Raw genomic sequence first — 20,107 nt, forward strand, 5'->3', positions numbered from 1 at the left:
CTCATTTTCAGGGTATCAGATCATATTTCTTACTTTTTTATCTACACATATTTAGAGAGGAAAGAAAGCATTACACACACAGTTATGGATGGCCTATTTATTTCGTTTTGAATTACTTTTTCTTAGTGCTTGGTCGAGGCTATTTATTATTCTGGGGTGCGCAAACAGGCACACACATTGTACACACATAAAATTACCCATTCCATCTTCCACACTCACTCTTATGACATGTGCACACTTTATGAAAATTTGTGATAATCGTAGTAATGAAAACACAAGAAACAAAAGAGGTGTTTGGCGGAGGTTTTTTTGTGGAAGCTTGCGTATTGCTTCGGACATAAACCAACATTTTAGGTAATTTAATAGTCTTTTATCTCAGTCTTTAATCCTGATCATTGTCAAGAAAGATACAACCATCAAAATAGGAGGGGATCCGATCTAGATGAATTGGTGAGAAGGTGGCTAGAATTGGATCATAATGAAGCAGTGATGGTCACACCAAGCATATAGTTTGGTTCACCTCAAGTTTGGTAATGACGTCAACGCTACTTCACGGTTGTGCTACAAGCATGTCAACAAACCGCCTGTGTACGCGTGCGTGTACACTCAGTGCGTTTAACTTTACGCGCACGATTTGATACTGCATAGAGCAAAATACGCACATACGTCGCTACCAAACTTGAGATGAACCAAAATATAGAAGCCATATGTTATTGAGTTTATTTTTTAAATGATTCCAAATTCCTGACCGCAATTGCTTTAAGACTTAGGCGGAAGCTTTATGTTGTTCTAAACATACATGTTTACCGAACTGCTACAAAAATTGATTATATGCATTTTTATGATATGGGGGATTGAAGTTGATATACATATGTAAGACGGAGCAAAGGGATCTTCTTACACTCCCCTAATAACTTTTCTAAATCAATTAGCCAACTTTTTCTCAATAAGCGTGTTCTCATCACGGCGGACATTGAACGGTACCTTACTGCAGGGGGGACGGTTCCCCCTGATGTCATACCCACAGTTCAAAAACCCGATATTGTGTTAACGTTTCCGAAGGAGAAAAAAATCATTCAGTTAGAACTCACCGTGCCTTTTGAAACGAACATTGATAAGTCTCACAAGCTTAAGGTTGACAGATATGCTTCCCTGGTAGGCGACATTACTGACACTGGCTACAATTGCAGTTACATTCCATTCGAGGTTGGTTCAAGAGGTCTAATTACAAAGTCGAACAAGACTCGTCTTAACCGCCTCCTGCATGTAGCCAAGTCGCACATCAAATACAAAGATCTGAGGAATGACATCTCCAAAATAGCTCTCACGTCTTCTTTTTCCATCTTTCAGGCAAGACATGAAAAAGAGTGGAATGTCAATATCCTCAGATAGCCTACCAGGGTGGCGTATCTGTCGCCTGATGATCAATGTCATTAATTTGTTGGTTAACCTTTTATCGTAAGTGAGGGTATTCCGTGAAACTTTAAGTAACGGAAGTAATGGTGGGTATTTATAAAAGAGTCTTCAATATGTTAGTACTACCCAGGGTGAGGCCAAATTAGGAGCTGCTGAGGCCAAAGTGAGACCAAGTGGTGTTGGGATGCAGGTATCAATTCCACTTCAGTAAATACTATAGTGTTTCTTTTGTAAATATCCACCATTTCGTCGGTCGTATTACATACTGACGTATTTGCAAAATACGCATTTCGAGAAAATCGAACTTGAAAATCTAGCAATTTTCATTTGCTGCATAATCTTGATTAAAATATTATTGTTGCTTAAAACCAGTTTAACAGTAATGTAAATATACGATATTTTCAATATAATTCACTTATCACTATCAGAGCATAACTTATTCTGCAAAAAATCAATAATAAATCAAATAGGTCACTATGTGAAAAGGAAGAATGTCAATTTCGCCAATCAAATGACAAATATGTCGCGCAAATACGTCAGTATGTGATACAGTTGTGCAAATATGTCAGTATGTGAAAAGAACAAAATAGCAATTTTGCCGTGCAATGACAGAGTCGCGCAAATACATCAGTATGTGAAACAGCAAATTCTTGCAAATTGCAGATACGATATACTGGACTTGCGCAGTATAGGTGATCTGTGATGCAGACATTTCAAGGTTTGTAAATACGACATAATTAAATTATTAATATCTTACTAATTAAGCAACTTTGAGGCATGGTTTTTGGTGAATATATAGAGTAGAACATAACAAACTAATATACAAATTTTCTCAAAAATGTTAAAAATGTCGAATACATCAGTATGTGATACGGCCGACGATTTGTTTCATAAATATTTACACCACATTTGAGGGGGTCATTGTGGGGTGGCCCCAGTAGAGTGAGACCGGTTTATGCACTCATACCTAAGAACATTTATTGTCACATCACACTTTTGACTGTTGAAAGAGTTTGCAATGCATCCATTTTCATTATTTGAAGAAAAAAACCCAGAACTTTCTTATAGACATTTTTGACTTAATACAACTGCAACCCTTTGAGAAAACTCATAATGATAAAATGTGCAATATGAAATAAATGAAATGGACTACAACATTGTCTCCATTTCATTGTAACAATTTGGTCGTAACCGATGTACAAAATGATTTGATACACGATCTATAGTAGCATACAGAAATGGATTAAGTACAGAATTAATTGGTAAAGTGAATGCTGTGATCCATGGAAACCATTCAGGAGGAAGTTCTTTTACTCCAGTCTGTGCTAGAATACCCAATATGACGATGGGAAGCCAACACATGAGGTCAGTCAGCGCGACCACGCCCATTTTAATGGCCATTTTGAAATCAGTTTTGAGCAAAGAAAATCCTGATTTACAAATATACACAAATAGGATTATGTAACTTATTGCAATCAACAAACACAACAGAAAGTTGAGCCCAAGGAAAAGTCCAATTGAGAAATAGTTTCCTAGTTTTGAGCCAATTTCTGTAAATGTCTGGTATGGAAGATGGTCATCTGACCTGTCAAAGTCATATGATATTGTAATGTTTTTATTGTTTTCTTCATATATTTTAGTTTTAGCCAATGGTAACCCAATACACACATCAGAAAATTGATACAACTGATCATCTTGTAAGGTAATGGTGACAATACTTATAGCAAACGCAATTACCCATGCAATTGCTGTCACCAATATTTGTGTAAATTTGCCAAATAGCTTGTGTGTTACAAAGATTTTTCGAAATGTCCAAAGTCTATCTACAGCTATAAGGGTTAGAAAGAGAAGGGATGCTTCACTTGATAAGACTGACAGAAATCCTGCAATTTTGCAAAGTACACTGTTTCTCCAATGTTCAGCAAATGAAGGAAAATACTCACTGTAATATTGATCTACAGATGCAATAACTAACAAATACATACCCATAAGTAAGTCTGCCAGAGCTAAATTGGTAATAAAAACAACTTGTTTCACTTGCTTTTCATCTGCTGAGTTAGACCTCATTTTTTCACATCCCCAAATGAACACCACAATGTTAGCAAACAAAGCACAAAAGCCAAAAATCCATGTACAACATTTAATTGCTGTAGATGGGAGGAGCTGCTTACATGTTAAGTAAGGAGATTTCTCATTTCTTGGGGCACATTGAGACTGACTTACAAATTCAAGAAAACAACATGTGGCTGGGTTGTCTACTTTGATGTAACTATTGTTTTGCAAATTCAATCCCACAAAAGAATTTTTTATAATTTTTGTTAGATTATTATTGGCAAGGTTTATATATTTCAATTTGGTTAAACCAGACAGTGCTTTATTGTGAATTTGTTTCAATTCATTATTTGCAAGGTCCAGAACTATCAAATCTGTCAAATTTGTAAACTGATGTGCATGAAGTTTGACCAGCTTGTTTGAATAGATAGATAATACCTGTAAAGGCATTCCATTGAATTGGTGAAAAACATCTCTTGGTATTTCAGTCAACCTGTTGTCATACAGATGGAGATCCTTTAAGCTTTTAAGGTCTTTAAAAACAGCAGAAGGCAATGATTCAATTTCATTGGTATTCATGGCTAACTTCTCTAACTTTGTCAACCCACTGAAAAGGTCACTTTGAATCACATAAAGTTTGTTCTCATACAGTGCAAGCTCTCGTAATTGATAAAGATATCTGAATACATTTGACGGTAATGATTCAATGCTATTGTTACGCAGGTTTAATATCTCTAGCTTTGTCAAATTATTGAAAAGGTCACTTTGTATCACAATGAGTTTGTTCCCATGTAAATAAAGTTCTTGTAATTGATAGAGATTTCTGAATACACCTGATGCTAATGATTCAATGCTATTATTAGCAAAATGTAATCTCTCTAACTTTCTCAAACTGTTGAAAAGGTCAATTTGAATCACATTGATTTTGTTCCCATACAGATAAAGTTCTCGCAATTGTTGTAGATCTCTGAATATACCTGATGGTAATGACTGAATGTTATTGTTATTCAGACTTAATTTCTCTAGCTTCGTCAACCTATCAAAAAGGTTAATTTGTGTCACATTGAATTTGTTCCCATAAAGATTAAGTTCTCGTAATTGATGGAGATCTCTGAATACACCTGATGGTAATGATTTGATGCTATTTTTATGCAGACTTAATATCTCTAGATTTGTCAAACTATTGAAAAGGTCACTTTGTATCACATTGAGTTTGTTGTCATACAGATAAAGCTTTTGTAATTGATGGAGATCTCTGAATACACCTGATGGAAATGATTCGATGCTATTATTACTCAGTTGAAAAATCTCTAACTTTGTCAAATTGTGGAAAAGGTCACTTTGTATCACACTGAGTTTGTTGTCGTGCAGCCAAAGCTCTTTCATTTGATGACAATCTCTGAATATACCTGACTCTAGTGAGTTGATGTTGTTGTTAGATAGGTCTAATGTCTCTAACTTCATTAATTTATCAAAAAGGTCTATTTGTATTTTCTCTAAATTATTGTTATCCACGGCAAGGCGTTTTAAAGTATAAAGATGACTGAATAAGTCATTTGGAATGACAGATAAATTATTGTGTGATAGGACTAGAGATATCAATGTAGGTTTACCATATAGTATTGTTTGGTTCAGAAAGGATAGATGGTTGTTATCTATGGACAAATGAGTTAAATTCTTTGGCAGACTTGTGGGAAAGCTTGAGAAAATATTTGATGCAATATCCAACAACAACAACAGTTTAGTCGGAAGGTTTCCAATTTGAGCTAAATGGCAATCAGGGAAGGACAAGACTTTTAACATTTGCATCTGTAAAAATTTATCTGGTTGTACTTCTTTTATAATATTTTCACCTAAATACAGTACATGTACATTGACCAACCCATCTAACCAACTATGGGAAATATACTTTAGCTCATTTACATTTAACATTAACTGTTTTAATTTGTACAAATGTGAAAACGAATCAGCTTCTATACTTGAGATTTGGTTGAAAGACAAGTCCAATGTATGAATGTTTTCTAAACCTTCGAAAATACCAGGCCCGATTCTTGTCATTTTATTCCGGCTCAACAATAAAATGATAACATCTGATCGATTGAGGAAGCATTGAGGTTCAATGTGAGTGAGTTGTCTGTCAGAGAGGTCTGTTGCAGTTGAGTTTGCGTGAATAAAAGCAGAAGACCCGCGTACTAAAAGAATGTTCTCGCTGACATACATATCTGGACAGTCAATAAAAAACATCTGGATCTGAAGGGTACAGAAGCACTCATTAGGACATTCTGGGAATTCAGCTAAAAGTACATCATCTGGAAGGTCAAGGTCAAATCCAGGTAGCTCATCTGCTGTGAAGTAAGGATCACCTTCTAATGTTATCTTGAGAGACGGGTTTAACTCTTGTAGTCTGACATAGGGAATGTCTTGATATTGCATATGATAAATCTCATCAATGATATGAACATTTTTACACCGTTGGAACTTGAATTTCTCAAATGCACGAAGGTTACCTGTATCAAACCATTTGACATATTCAAAGTTGGTTGTGGATGCCATCATACTGCTCTCCTGTATTTCCAAAATAGATGCAACTTGCATGTAGATATAAATTGTACTACAATTAAGAACTATTGCGCATGGTTCTGCTGCCGTAGATCCAATCCACCCAAAAGATTGATTCAAGCATCCTGCACCCGATTCTACCAGGGTAAAATAGTCAAAGATGGACCAAGACGACATCCAAAGAACATTCACAGTAATTCTTTGGTTATTAGAGGAGGACACCACAGTGTCGCATGTTTCATTCTGATATGTCTGAATTTTAAGCGTATCATTCTGGGAAAGAACGAAATGTTGATTTTGACATCTTACAGTATCACTGGCTTCATCCACTTCAGATGATGCTAAATCAAAACAGATCATCACAAGTGAAAACAGAAGGCACAAATACAATCTGTGTGCCATCATGAAAAACTGTCAGAATCACAAACAAGATGAATTCAGATCGTGGGTTTCAAGAGTTTGGTTGAGATCAATGTTGTGTCAATCAAGTAAATTTCTTACCATAGCAAGGTTATTTTTTATGCTTAAAGTTCTGTCTTTCACATTATGCAGTGCCTTTTTTAGCTTTATTTAGATGATGAGGTGGGTGTGTTCATTCCAATCTGACAGTAGGTTGGACAAGTTAACTTCCACGCTTCCATCAAAACTCATATAATGATAATACACCTTACAAACAGTATGTCATTAATTCCAAGCAGATTATCAGTGGCTCCATGCATTTGTTAGATAATTTCTGAAAAATAATTATGTGAAAATAAAGCAAATTTCACGATAACAGTTCCACCATATCCAGTGTGCAAATTTGTACTTCCTCCTCAAATTTAGTCTTGCTAGCCTTTCAACTCCAATTCTAGGTTGTGTAGAATGTTTGACTTACAAAAAGTAAATTCTGATATCTTCTTAGTACTCATCCGATGGATGCAGTCGTCTCTACCTAGGTTTACACACTTCTTACAATACCAGTAGTGTCAATAATCATATAGCAATGCTAGAAAGTTGCAATATCTGGCCTTTTGTACTTAGCTGGAACAATTGGCATTGGCAAGGCTCACTGATCACATATAATACTTAATAGTGTATGGCCAAACCCTGGGGCCAAACCCTGGGGCCAAACAAGGGATTTCAAGGGGAACTCCAATTCAATTTTAAATTTGCTTATATTCTAAAATGGTTTAAAGGGATTGTCGGAGATTTCCTGTATAACTGAAATTGTCTAAAAATGATCAACGATCATAATTAGGTCAATTTGCTCTACCCCTCTAAGTGTAAATTGATATCCACACCCCAACTGTTGTTACACACATTATATATCTTAGCCATGGTTTCTGAATTTGGCCACTCTCTTGCTTTACTTTTAATACTCCAATCCTACCATTATTTTAACACTTTAACGCTACTTGTATGGGCGGAGCCATAGGCGGAGAGCCATACTTTAATTTTGTTTTGCAATATTTGTTCGCACGTTTAAGGGGTTATCTAACGACGGTGTAGATTGAAAGTTGCAGGGTATATAGTATGTAAGCGAATGAAGAAGTAGATAGATTTTCTATAATAATATGTGTTCAGGAGAGGAGATATTTAACAAAAACAAAAACACCCAAGTCCGTCAAATGCACGAATAAGAATACGTGTATAAGATAGGCCTATGCACCATTGTGCATGATTGTGGAATTGCCGCAGCTGATTAGAGTCGTTCATTTAGTGCGGTACCTGATTAGAGTCGTTCATTTCGTGCAGTAAATAGCGGGCAATGGGTGTATTTTTTGTTTGCTTTTGTGTTGCTTTTGGAAGCGCTCATTTGTTTGCACAGACCTAGTCTTCTACACATCCAATTTATGTCGGGCGATCCGAACAAACATCGTGATAGCCACATACAGTCTGGCCCGAGGCACAGACTATCAAGTGTTTGTTTACCAGTGACCTTCAATAAAATCGATACTGTAGTACAAACATGCTATATACAGGGTGTCCCTGAAAGAACTGTATCGTCGGAAACTTAATTGTTTGGGTATTTTAACGACACAACTAAACAAAACTAAATACTTGGTGCGGTTGAGCAATAAATCGGCTATCACAAACTTGTGACAATTTGACAAAAAGACGAAATATTAAGATTAGATTAGATGGCATAATCACTGCTCATCATAATTTTTACTTCATTTACTGTATAAAACATACATCTTTTGATTCATTATGACACCAGATTTTCTTTTCTTTTTGAGAAACAAAAATCCTTCCAAACTTTACATAGAGCCAAAAATTTACAAGATGAATTTTTTTATTTTGGCATAACAATTTAGGGAATTTTGTTTTTGTTTGTTAACGTCTGTTTTAATACGCAATCACTCGGGCACACCCTTTCCAACGAAAAATAAAAACTTTAATTTCAACATTTAATTTTGAGCATGGAGAAAGGAAATCATAGCTTCCCTCCCGTTCCTTCCCATTTCCCCCTTCCATCCAAGGTCACACAGAGTTCATCTGAGGTCAAATTACTAAAAACTGTCATATGGGCACGGAACTTGGTGGGCATAGTCAACACTTAGAGTCAATTTTTGGAAGGTCATTTCGGGGTCATCCGAGGTCACCCAGGGGCATCTGAGGTCAAATTACTAAAACTGTTATATGGGCACGAAACTTGGTGGGGTATATTCAACATTTAGAGTCAAGTTATTGGAAGGTCATTTCGGTGTCATCCGAGGTCACCCAGGGGTCATCTGAGGTCAAATTAAAAACTGTCATAACAGCATGAAATTTGGTGAGTACAGTCAACATTAAGAGTCAAATTTTTGGAAGGTCATTTTGGGGGTAATCCAAGGTCACTCATGGGTCATCTGAGGTCAAATTACTAAAATCTGTCGTATGGGCATGAAACTTGGTGGGTACAGTCAACATTGCTAGAAAACTGTCTAAACATACAAAATCTTCCAACACACGGCTGGGGTTGTTTTGGTAAAGCAATACCAACACCTGTTGTGAACTCGACACCACGAGAGGATTTTCCATATCCCAACCCGTGCTCTGGGCATCTTGTAAAACATAAACATTACACAGCTGTGCGGCCTATTACATTGCCATATTATTTCCTTCTTTAATCACCCCACACTCCCCATCCACCATCCGGGCTTCGCCCATACAGGGTTCTGAAAAGAAACTCACATTTAAACACAACCACTACCATACCATCACCCAACAACCTTACACACCAACCGCGTATGCCGAAAACCGCGCAACCCGAGAACCGCTCTAGTTTCATTTTGAATTTAATTTTACCACATTGCTGTCACCATTGCTATTTGTTTGATTCATCAGCACATCTATGCTTGTTTCAAAAATGCATAAATCAGAATTTTTGGTTGGTTTACCAAATCACTGATAGATCCTTTAATTGGTTACACCTGTATCTATCGGGATATTGTCTGTAGCCAATTCATGCATTCATTTCCTTATATTGCGCAATAATTTAACCAGTTGCCATTTGTTTATATTGTATAGACTATTGTAGGCAAAACGCCCAAAGGAACAATCCTGATTGTGATTTTGAAAATTCCCCAAACTTTTGTGTGAAATTAATACACTTGCAAAGTGTGCGTGTGTGTCAACCATGCATGCACGCCAGCAGCTAGGTAGCTTGGTTTGAAACTTACACAGAATGGGTTACTTGTGTCATGCCATTTTTGCTTCAATATTAAATTGTGATTAATGGTGGAAAGTCCCAATATCAGTATTACTATAAAAGTGGTATTTTTCACGCTTGTAATTTTTTACACTTTGCCAATTTTGAACTACATTGCTTGTTTTAAATTTCGTGATTTTGAGTTTTCTCACATAGATCTATACATTAAAAGAACATATTCATGTGTGTTATATTTTCATGGTAGCTGTGTTCATGGTGTTGCGTGTGAAAAGCGCAGTATTCTGGTACAATTAAGTTGCAAGGTCTAATACCCACAGATAATGCTTAAGATATAGGCCCTAAGGGTTGTTTTCATGAACAAGGGAATAGTGATTCAACACATCTGTTTGCACCTAAGTACAGTACATACACAGATCGAAGTTTTTGAAAGCCGAGGGCCTGGACAAACTATTTTCTGCTTGCTTTACTTACCCAGATTGGTTGTCTAATATATATTTTTATGATGGCCTTGGGGATTCAAGGGGGTTGAAAAATTGTGAAATAAGGGAGGGGGAATGACACATATTTTCTCCATATTTTAACAGATTTTCTGTGTGCTGAGTAAGTGTATTTTGTGAGTTAGAGTTGGAGTTAGTTACATTTTCGAGTTCCAGTTAGAGTTAATCAGTTAAAGGGGGGTAGCCCTATTGGTTTTGGATATGGATTGTCTTTAAAACTACATAATAATATCAAATATTGTCCCCTTTTTATGCTGCTTCGTGAAAAAGCAAGAGCATTTTCAGCGTAAATGTGAATAAATAGCAAAATTCGCAATCCAATACCTTGGTATGCTTGAATTGCATTCTGGGCAGGCAAGCAACAACAACATGTGCCGTAATTCCCTTCGTCATGTGCGTGCATGCGTGGTGCACTGACATGACAATCAAGCTCCACTAGTCATGTTCCGATACTAAGTTGTGACACTAGTTTTAATAATTATAATAGGCCTACCACTAACCACAACCAGTTTCGTCTTTATATCGTTCATGATAGATTTTTGTGTATAAATGATGGCAATAGCCATGCCATTATCGACAAGAACAAAACAGACCTGGCGACAATGCTGCAAATGCACGATAAAATTGAGCGGATTTTTTTGTTTTAACTCTTTTTCGTACCATTTCAGAAAAAAGGAAACAAAATATATTTCCTCTTGCAATATGTACATTTCAAATGAATGTAAAAAAACTTTTGGTTAAAAATGGAGAGGAAAAAGAGGACTAATATCGGGTATTGAACCGGGTACCTCATGGGTAAAACATAACGTGCTAATCAATTGAGCTATTTCGCCCGCTTCGTTAATGACGGAATTTTTAGATATAAATACTACCGCCGTAAAGCTGGAGTCTCCCGGGGAGTCTCTTCAGCAGTTAGTGTGGTTCGCTCTTTTCACAGAATGTGAATGACGCGAAACAAAAGTAGCGATTGAGGAGACTGATTATTCATTCATAATTCCCTACCCAGAAATCCGACGTACTTTTAGTATTTTAGAAATTGGTAGCCTGTAAAGGCCGATGTTTTTCATGATTTCTCCGGAAATACATCGACTTGGGCGTCAAATATCAGGATAGTAATGAGAAAAATAGTATCTATTATGTGATACCAAAACCTCATCAACAATGAAAAATATCGGGGGGATGATGATGTCGATCGGGTTACGGACCTTTAAGAGTTGCATATTACAGTTTGAGTTGCATTTAAATAGTTTGAGTTTCATATTAGAATTATAAATATAGGTTAGGTTTTTGTTCAGAAGCTTTTAAAGAGTTTTTTCATGTTTTAGAATTTATGCCAAAGTTTAGCATCAAACCCTCTCATTTTCAGGGTATCAGATCATACTTTGAACTCTTTTGATTTACATTATTAGAAAGGAAAGAAAGCATGACATACATTATGTAGGCCTATTGATCTCACTTTCTAATTTATTTTTATCAATGCTAGGTTGAGGTTTTTTTTCCAGGATGCTTATTAAACAAGCACCCACATTGTTTACATATAAACATTACACATTCCATCTTCTACACCCCCTCTTTTGACATGCACACACTTTTTGAAAATTTGTTTATGATAATTTGATTATGATAATCGTGGCAATGAAAACACAAGAAACAAAAGGGGTGGTTTCTGGATGTTTTTTGTTGTAAGCCTTGCGTATTGCTTCACGAATAGACCGGCCAACATTTTAGGTAATTTATTAGTGTTTTATCCAGTCTTTAATCATGATTGTTGTCAAGAAAGATACAAACATCAAAATAGGAGGGGATCTGATCTAGATGAATGGGTGAGAAGTCAGCTAGAATTGGATCATAATGAAGCAGTGATGGGTTGACTGCACAATACATAGACGCCATACATTATTGAGTTTATCTATTACATGATTCCAAATTCATGACCACAATGCTTAGGCCTGAAGCTGAGGCTTTATATTGTTGTAAACATACACCTTTACCGAACTGCCACAAAATTTAATGATATACATTAGGATTGGAACTTTATGATATTGGGGGAATTGAGGTTGATATACAATCTGTGAGATGGAGAAAGAGGAGCTTCTTACACTCCCATAATAACTTTTCTAAATTAATTGGAAATAATCAATTTGAATCAACTGGACTCACCTTTATTAGAGTGACTATGGTATCACACCTTATCCTAGGTGCATCTTCAGGCTGACTGATGTGGCGGCTATTGGTCATCAACTTGTAACAAGATGGTGTGGCCAGAGGTTGTTTGATTTTTGAGTCATACTTCTTAGGAATGTTTTTCAGTACAGAATTGAAGGCTGTCAAATTGTGTCCAAGGCCACCTTCCTTAGCAAGCAAGGGTTCTATCAGAAACAAGTATGGGAAACAAAGGCATGGTCTGATCACAAAGGTATGTGATCAGATTCTTTTTCGCATTGTGTTTTGTACCTCATATTGAGGCCTGTACCAAAATAATCCAATTCCCAAGTTTTGAAGTAAATTGAATTTGAAAGCATAAGAAGGTATTGATAGAAATACACAACCAATGATACTAATTTTATTTTTTTCAAACTTTACTAGACCACAAAATAACAAGGTCAACTTTCTCATTATCTCTTACTCATACTACAAACTATTCAATCGCAATGATGCCCAGGGCATATAGGTATAACTTGGAAAACAGAGCAATAATGTGTTTGTTTGGTTGTATTACCAAGAAATAATTGATTTTTATTCATAGTATATACAGTTATAATTATCAAAATGCCTTTTGTATACATCATCTTTTCATAAAATCTTTTTTGAACACATTTTGACCAATACATCATTGTTTATACACACTTTTTAATTTTAACACTTTGTCGATTTTCTTTCAACATCATTAATTTTAGAAACTGCCTTATGACTATGAAGACAAGGAATCCTTAAATGTACATAAAAGCTGCGTTGTCTCTTTGTTTCGCTTGTTGGAATCTTTTTGCGCCTTGTATATAGGCCAGTTTGTCACTTTCAAAACTGTACCTTCGTCTATTCAATTGCTTGTAACTTTACTTCTTGAGGTCACATTGGATTCAATGTGGTGTCATAATGAGCAGGATTTGATAGTGCATCTATCAAAAAAACAAATTTACCCCCAATATTGTTCAGTTTTGAAATTATGATTATTTTTCCAAGTGTTTAAGATATTTTATTGGCGCAGTATGTGTATGGTATTAGTGCACAGACTGGCCTCACTCACTCTAGTGGGGCCACATCATTCTGGCCCTCTCAAACCTGATGCAGATATTCACAAAACAAATGGTGGATATTTATAAAACAGTCTTCAATATGTTAGTACTACCCAGGGTGAGGACAAATTAGGAGCTGCCGAGGCCAAAGTGGGTCCAAGTGGTGTTGGAATGCAGGTATCAATTCCACTTGAGTAAAAACTGTATGATTTGTTTTTTAAATATCCACCTTTTGGTTTTTAGACAGGTACACCACATTTCAGTGGGAAAAGAGTGAGGTGGCCTTTGTAGAGTGAGGCCAGTTATGAAATAAATGAAACGGACTACAACATTGTCTCCATTTCATTGTAACAATTTGGTCGTAACCGATTTACAAAATGATTTGATACACGATCTACAGTAGCATAAAGAAATGGGTTAAGTACAGAATTGATTGGTAGAGCAAATGCTGTAATCCATGGAAACAATTCAGGGGGGAGTTCTTTTACTCCAGTCTGTGCTAGAATACCTAAGGTAACAATTGGAAGCCAACACAGGAGGTCAGTCAATGCGACCGCGCCCATTTTAATGGCCATTTGCAATTCGGTTTTGAGCAAGGCGAATCCCGATTTACAAATATACACAAATAGGAGTATGTAACATATTGCAATCAACAAACACAACACAAAGTTGAGCCCAAGGAAAAGTCCAATAGAGAAGTAATTTTCCAGTTTTGAGCCAATTTCTGTAAATGTTTGTAACTGAATATGATCATCTGGCCTATCAAAGTTGTATGTTATTGTAATGTTTTCAGAGTTTTCCTTATACATTTTAGTTTTAGCCAATGGTAACCCAATACACACATCAGAAAATTGATACAATTTATCATCTTGAAGGGTAATAGTTACAATACTTAAAGTAAAAGCAATAACCCATGCAATTGCTGTCATCAATACTTGCGTCAATTTGCCAAATAGCTTGTGTGTTCTGAAGATTTTACGAAATGCCCAAAGTCTGTCTACAGCTATAAGGGTTAGAAAGAGAAGGGATGCTTCACTTGATAAGACTGACAGAAATCCTGCAATTTTGCAAAGCACACTGTTTCTCCACTGTTCAGCAAATGATGGAAAATACTCACTGTAATATTGATCCACAGATGCGATAAGTAACAAATATATACCCATAAGTAAGTCTGCCAGAGCTAAATTGGTTATAAAAATAACTTGTTTCACTTGCTTTTCATGTGCTGATTTAGACAGTAATTTTTCACACCCCCAAATGAACACCACAATGTTAGCAAACAAAGCACAAAAGCCGAAAATCCATGTACAACATTTAACTGCTGTAGATGGGAGGAGCTGCTTACATGTTAAGTAAGGAGATTTCTTATTTCTTGGAACACATTGAGGCTGACTTTTTATTTCAAGAAAACAACATGTGGCTGGGTTGTCTACTTTGATGTAACTATTGTTTTGCAAATTCAACCCCAGAAAAGATTTCTTTGTAATTTTTGTTAGATTATTATATACAAGGTCTATGTATTTCATTTTGGTTAAACCAGACAGTGCATTATTGTGAATCTGTCTCAATTTATTATTGGTAAGGTCCAGAGCTATCAAATCTGTCAAATTTGCAAACTGATATGGATAAAGTCTCTCCAGCTTGTTTGCTTGTATAGTTAATACCTCTAAAGGCATTCCTATAAATTGGTGGAAAACATCTCTTGGTATTTCAGTTAACCTGTTTTCATAGAGATGGAGCCCCTTTAAGCTTTTAAGGTCTTTAAAAACAGCAGAGGGCAATGATTCAATTTCATTGTTATTCATACCTAACGTCTCTAACTTGGTCAATCCACTGAAAATGTCACTTTGTATCACCTTGAGTTTGTTCGCATACAGTGCAAGTTCTCGTAATTGATAAAGGTCTCTGAATATACCTGATGGTAATGATTCAATGCTATTTTCATGCAGAAATAATTTCTCTAGCTTTGTCAAACTATTGAAAAGGTCACTTTCTATCACATTGAGTTTGTTCCCATACAGTATAAGCACTTGTAATTGATGGAGATCTCTGAATATACCTGATGGTAATGAATCGATGCTATTATTACTCAATTGTACGAGCTTTAGGTTTGTTAGGTTATTGAAAAGGTCACTTTGTATCACATTGAGTTTGTTCCTATACATCCAAAGCTGTTGTAATTGATGGAGATCTCTGAATACACCTGATGGTAATGAATCAATACTATTATCACTCAATTGTACGAACCCTAGGTTTGTTAAATTATTGAAAAGTTCACGTTGTATCATATTGAGTTTGTTCCCATGCAGCCAAAGATTTAGTAATTGATGAAGATCTCTGAATATACCTGATGGTAATGATTTGATGTTATTTTCATTCAGAGCTAAATGCCGTAGCTTAGTCAAATTATTGAAAATATCACTTTGTATCACATTGAGTTTGTTCCTAGACAGTGTAAGCATTCGTAATTGATGGAGATTTCTGAATACACCTCGTGGTAGTGAGTCAATGCTGTTGTTGAGTAGATCTAATCTCTCCAACTTCATTAATTTATCAAAAAGGTCTATTTGTATTTTCTCCAAATTATTAGAATCCAAGTAAAGGCGTTTTAAAGTATAAAGATGACTGAAGAAGTCATTTGGAATGACAGATAAATTAGTGTGTGATAGGACTAGTGATATCAATGTAGGTTTGCCATATAGTATTGTTTTGTTCAGAAAGGATAGATCATTGTTATCTAAGGATATATGGGTTAAATTCTTTGGCAGACTTGTGGGAAACCTTGAAAACTTATTTGATGCAATATCCAACAACAATAGTTTGTTCGGAAGGTTTCCCATTTGAGTTAAGTGGCAATCAGGTATAGATAAGACCTTTAACATTTGCATTTGTGAAAATATATCTGTTTCTACATCCTTTAAAGTATTTGCACCTAAATACAGTACCTGTACATTGACCAACCCATCTAACCAACTATGTGAAATATACTTAAGCTTATTTACATTTAACAGTAACCATTTTAACTTGTACAAATGTGAAAACAAACCAGCTTCTATACTTGAGATGTGGTTGAAAGACAAGTCCAATGTATGAATGTTTTTTAAACCTTCGAAAATATCATGTCCGATTCTAGTCATCTTATTCTGGCTCAACAATAAAATGATAACATCTGATCGATTGAGGAAGCACCGAGGTTCAATGTGAGTAAGTTGTCTGTCAGAGATGTCCATTGCAGTCGAATTCGCGAGAATCAAAGCAGGAGATCCACGTACTAAAAGAATGTTCTTGCTGACATGCATATCTGGACAGTCAATAAAAAACATCTGGATCTGTAGGGTACAGAAGCACTCATTAGGACATTCTGGGAATTCAGCTAAAAGTATATCATCTGGAAGTTCAAGGTCAAATCCAGGTAGCTCATCTGCTGTGAAGTCAATATCACCTTCTAATGTTATCTTGAGAGATGGGTTTAACTCTTGTAGTGTGACATAGGGAATGTCATGATATGGCATCTGATAAATCTCATCAATGATATGAACATTTTTACACTGTTGGAAATTCTCAAATGCACGAAGGTTACCTGTATCAAACCATTTGACATATTCAAAGTTGTTTCTTGATGCAATCATACTGCTCTCCTGTATTTCCAAAATAGATGAAACTCGCATGTTAATATGAATTGTACTACAATTGAGAACTATTGCGCATGGTTCTGCTGATGCAAATCCAACCCAGCCAAAAGATTGATTCAAGCATTCTGCTCCCAATTCTTCTAGGGTAAAATAGTCGAAGATGGACCAAGACGACATCCAAAGAACATTCACAGTAATTCCCTGGTTATTAGAGGAAGACACCACAGTGTCGCAAGTTTTATTCTGATATGTCTGAATTGTAAGCGTATCATTCTGGGAAAGAATGTAATGTTGATTTTGACATCTTACAGTATCATTGTCTTCATCCACTTCAGATGATGCTAAATCAAAACAGATCATCTCTGCCACTCTCTTTTTGTGCTCCTGAGCACTTGTGTTTTTAGTGGTTTATAGGCCACTTATTGTCTTCAACTTTTTACTGTCATCTAACCTAGATGTATGGACAATTCTGGTCATGTTTTTTCTCTGGATGGAGGTTTCAATATACTGAAAATTCATGATGATTTTTCTACATATCTGGATTTTCATATACATATGTCACTGTACATATACTCCATTGCAATTGGAGTTTGACCAGTCAATAACTCAAGAACCAATTTATAGGATTTTGGTATACCTATGTCACTGTTCATATACTCCACTGCATTTGGAGTTTGACAAGTCAATAACTCAAGGGCCTATTAGCATGATTAGTGCTACTCAAGAGTTATCATATACCACTCAAGAACTCACCATGAATGGACTTGTTCCACTTGGACAACAACCTTCAAGCCAACCAGCATCTCCTACTGTTTTGCACTACAGTAAAAGTGAACTGCTAGCACTTGCCCACAAATCTAGTAAATGGATTTCCACAGAAACTTACAACACTGCTAAGGAACTGGGTATCCTGCATCACAGAAGCAGACGTGGTGGATCTCATATACGACGTGTACCTTCTAACTGTAACACACTTCCTAAACATTCAGCTCGTAATGACTCACCTCAACCCATAACAGTTCATATAACCCCTGTGCTGGACCGAAAACCTAAGGTTTTTTCGCCAAACTCAGGTTGATCCAGATAATCTCAAACCCATAGCTCGTGAAACTTACAGTAAACTTAACATATATATCTGGAATGCAACCTCTATGAGAAATAAGACTGATACCCTCTGTGACTATATCCTTGATAAGGACATTGACATAATGTGTATTTGTGAATCGTGGGCAAGAAATGATGATTCTGTGGTTATCAGTGAATGTACCCCTCCTGGCTATGAATGTTTTAATATTGCCCGTGGTAGTCAGAATTATGGAGGTGGCATTGCTGTTATCTATAAGAGCCCTCTCAAATTATCTTTGACCAAAATTGAATTCAAACCCACGACTTTTGAGCTTGCTTGCATTTCTGATTCCTCAAACCAATTTCGCCTATTTGTTGTGTATAGGCCTTATCCCTCCAAAAAGAATGGGTTGAAGACGTCAAGTTTTCTTCTTGAATTTGATGAATTCTTGGATGAAATAACCCTGTTTTCTGGCAAACTCTTAGTTGTTGGTGATTTCAATTTACACTTGGATACACCAAATAAACCCGAAGTTGCCAAGTTTTTTGAATCTCTAACGGATGCTGGCCTTACCCAGCATGTTGATCAGCCTACACATGGTGATCACATTATTGATCTGGTAATTTCCGCCTGACGATTCTCTTCTTTTAGATTGTGAAGTGCTTGACATCTTGTACACAAGAAAACCGTCTAAACACCATGTCATCAAATGTTCCATTAATCGTGCCAAACCATATCGTAAAAAATTTACTTCTTGTACTCGTAATTATAAAGAAATGGATAGTGCTGCCTTTAAGGCTGATTTGTGTGAAGCTTTTCAATCATTTCCTTTCGATAGTGGTAGTAATACCCAAGTTGATTTCTATGATCAGGCTGTCAAGAATGTTCTTGATAATCATTGCCCCATGAACACTTTCGGTCGCATGTGTTTAAGAGTAACCCTCAGTGGTATACCAAAGATGTTCTCCTTGCAAGACGCAACCGTCATAAACTTGAAAGGAAATGGCAGAAAAGTGGTAGCTATGAAGACCATCAAAATTATCTTGATCAAATCCATCAGTTATCAAAACTGATTCGTCATGAAAAATCAAAGTATTACGTTGCCAAACTGAAATCAGCAGACACTAAGACTGTTTTTAAGACACTTAATACATTGCTGAATCGCTCTGTCTCATCTTTACCCTCATGTGACTCTATGGAACTGCTAAGCAATCGCTTCAATAACTTCTTCAAAGAGAAGGTTGTCACTATCAGACAGAATATCAGATCTTCTGTCTCCACAAATGATGGCACTAAGGAAACTAACCATAGCACAAATGGTGCCAATGTCAAACCTCCTATTCTGATTCAATTCTCACTTCTCAGTGAGGATGAGGTTGCCAAACTTGTTGGGAAATCGCCCAATAAAACATGTGGGTTAGACCCAATGCCTACTTGGCTTGTCAAAGAGAATATTGACATCATGTTGCCTGTGTTGGTTTCCATTGTGAATACATCTTTGTCTAGTGGATCTTTTCCTTCTTCTTTGAAAGAAGCTATTGTCACCCCTGTCCTTAAGAAACAAGGCATGGATTGTAACAATCTTAAGAACTTTAGGCCTGTCTCAAATACAGCCTTTCTATCTAAACTTATAGAAAAATCTGCTTTGTGTAGTGTTAATAATCATGTTTGTAACAATAACCTTGCCCAAATGTATCAGTCCGCCTACATGCCGGGCCACAGCACGGAGACAGCCTTGCTGAGAGTCAAGAGCGACATCATGAGTTATATTGACAATCAACAGGCTGTCTTCCTGGTGTTGCTCGACCTGTCTGGCGGCTTTTGACACCATTGATCATGATGTTCTGTTAAACAGGTTGACTAGTGTTTTTGGTATTTGTGGTAATGTTTGTGACTGGTTTAAGTCATACCTGAGTAATCGCACAAACAGAGTGAAGGTTGCCGGTGTACTATCTGATTCGCAAACTTTGAACTTCGCCTGCCACAAGGCTCTGTAATCGCCCACAGTCATTCTC

General features: G+C 36.4%; 2 protein-coding genes across 2 annotated transcripts in view; one reads left to right on the forward strand and one right to left on the reverse strand.

The window, feature by feature from the left end:
* Window positions 1–20,107, forward strand: part of LOC140141690 (general transcription factor 3C polypeptide 3-like) — a 189,965-nt gene that overhangs the window by 23,697 nt on the left and 146,161 nt on the right.
* LOC140140828 (uncharacterized) lies at window positions 13,068–15,966 on the reverse strand. Its single transcript, XM_072162584.1, has one exon. The coding sequence runs from the start codon at window positions 15,938–15,940 to the stop codon at window positions 13,718–13,720; it is 2,223 nt and encodes a 740-aa protein (XP_072018685.1). The 5' UTR covers window positions 15,941–15,966; the 3' UTR covers window positions 13,068–13,717.

Source organism: Amphiura filiformis, chromosome 19 (genome assembly GCF_039555335.1).
Source record: "Amphiura filiformis chromosome 19, Afil_fr2py, whole genome shotgun sequence".
Lineage (NCBI taxonomy): Eukaryota > Metazoa > Echinodermata > Ophiuroidea > Amphilepidida > Amphiuridae > Amphiura > Amphiura filiformis.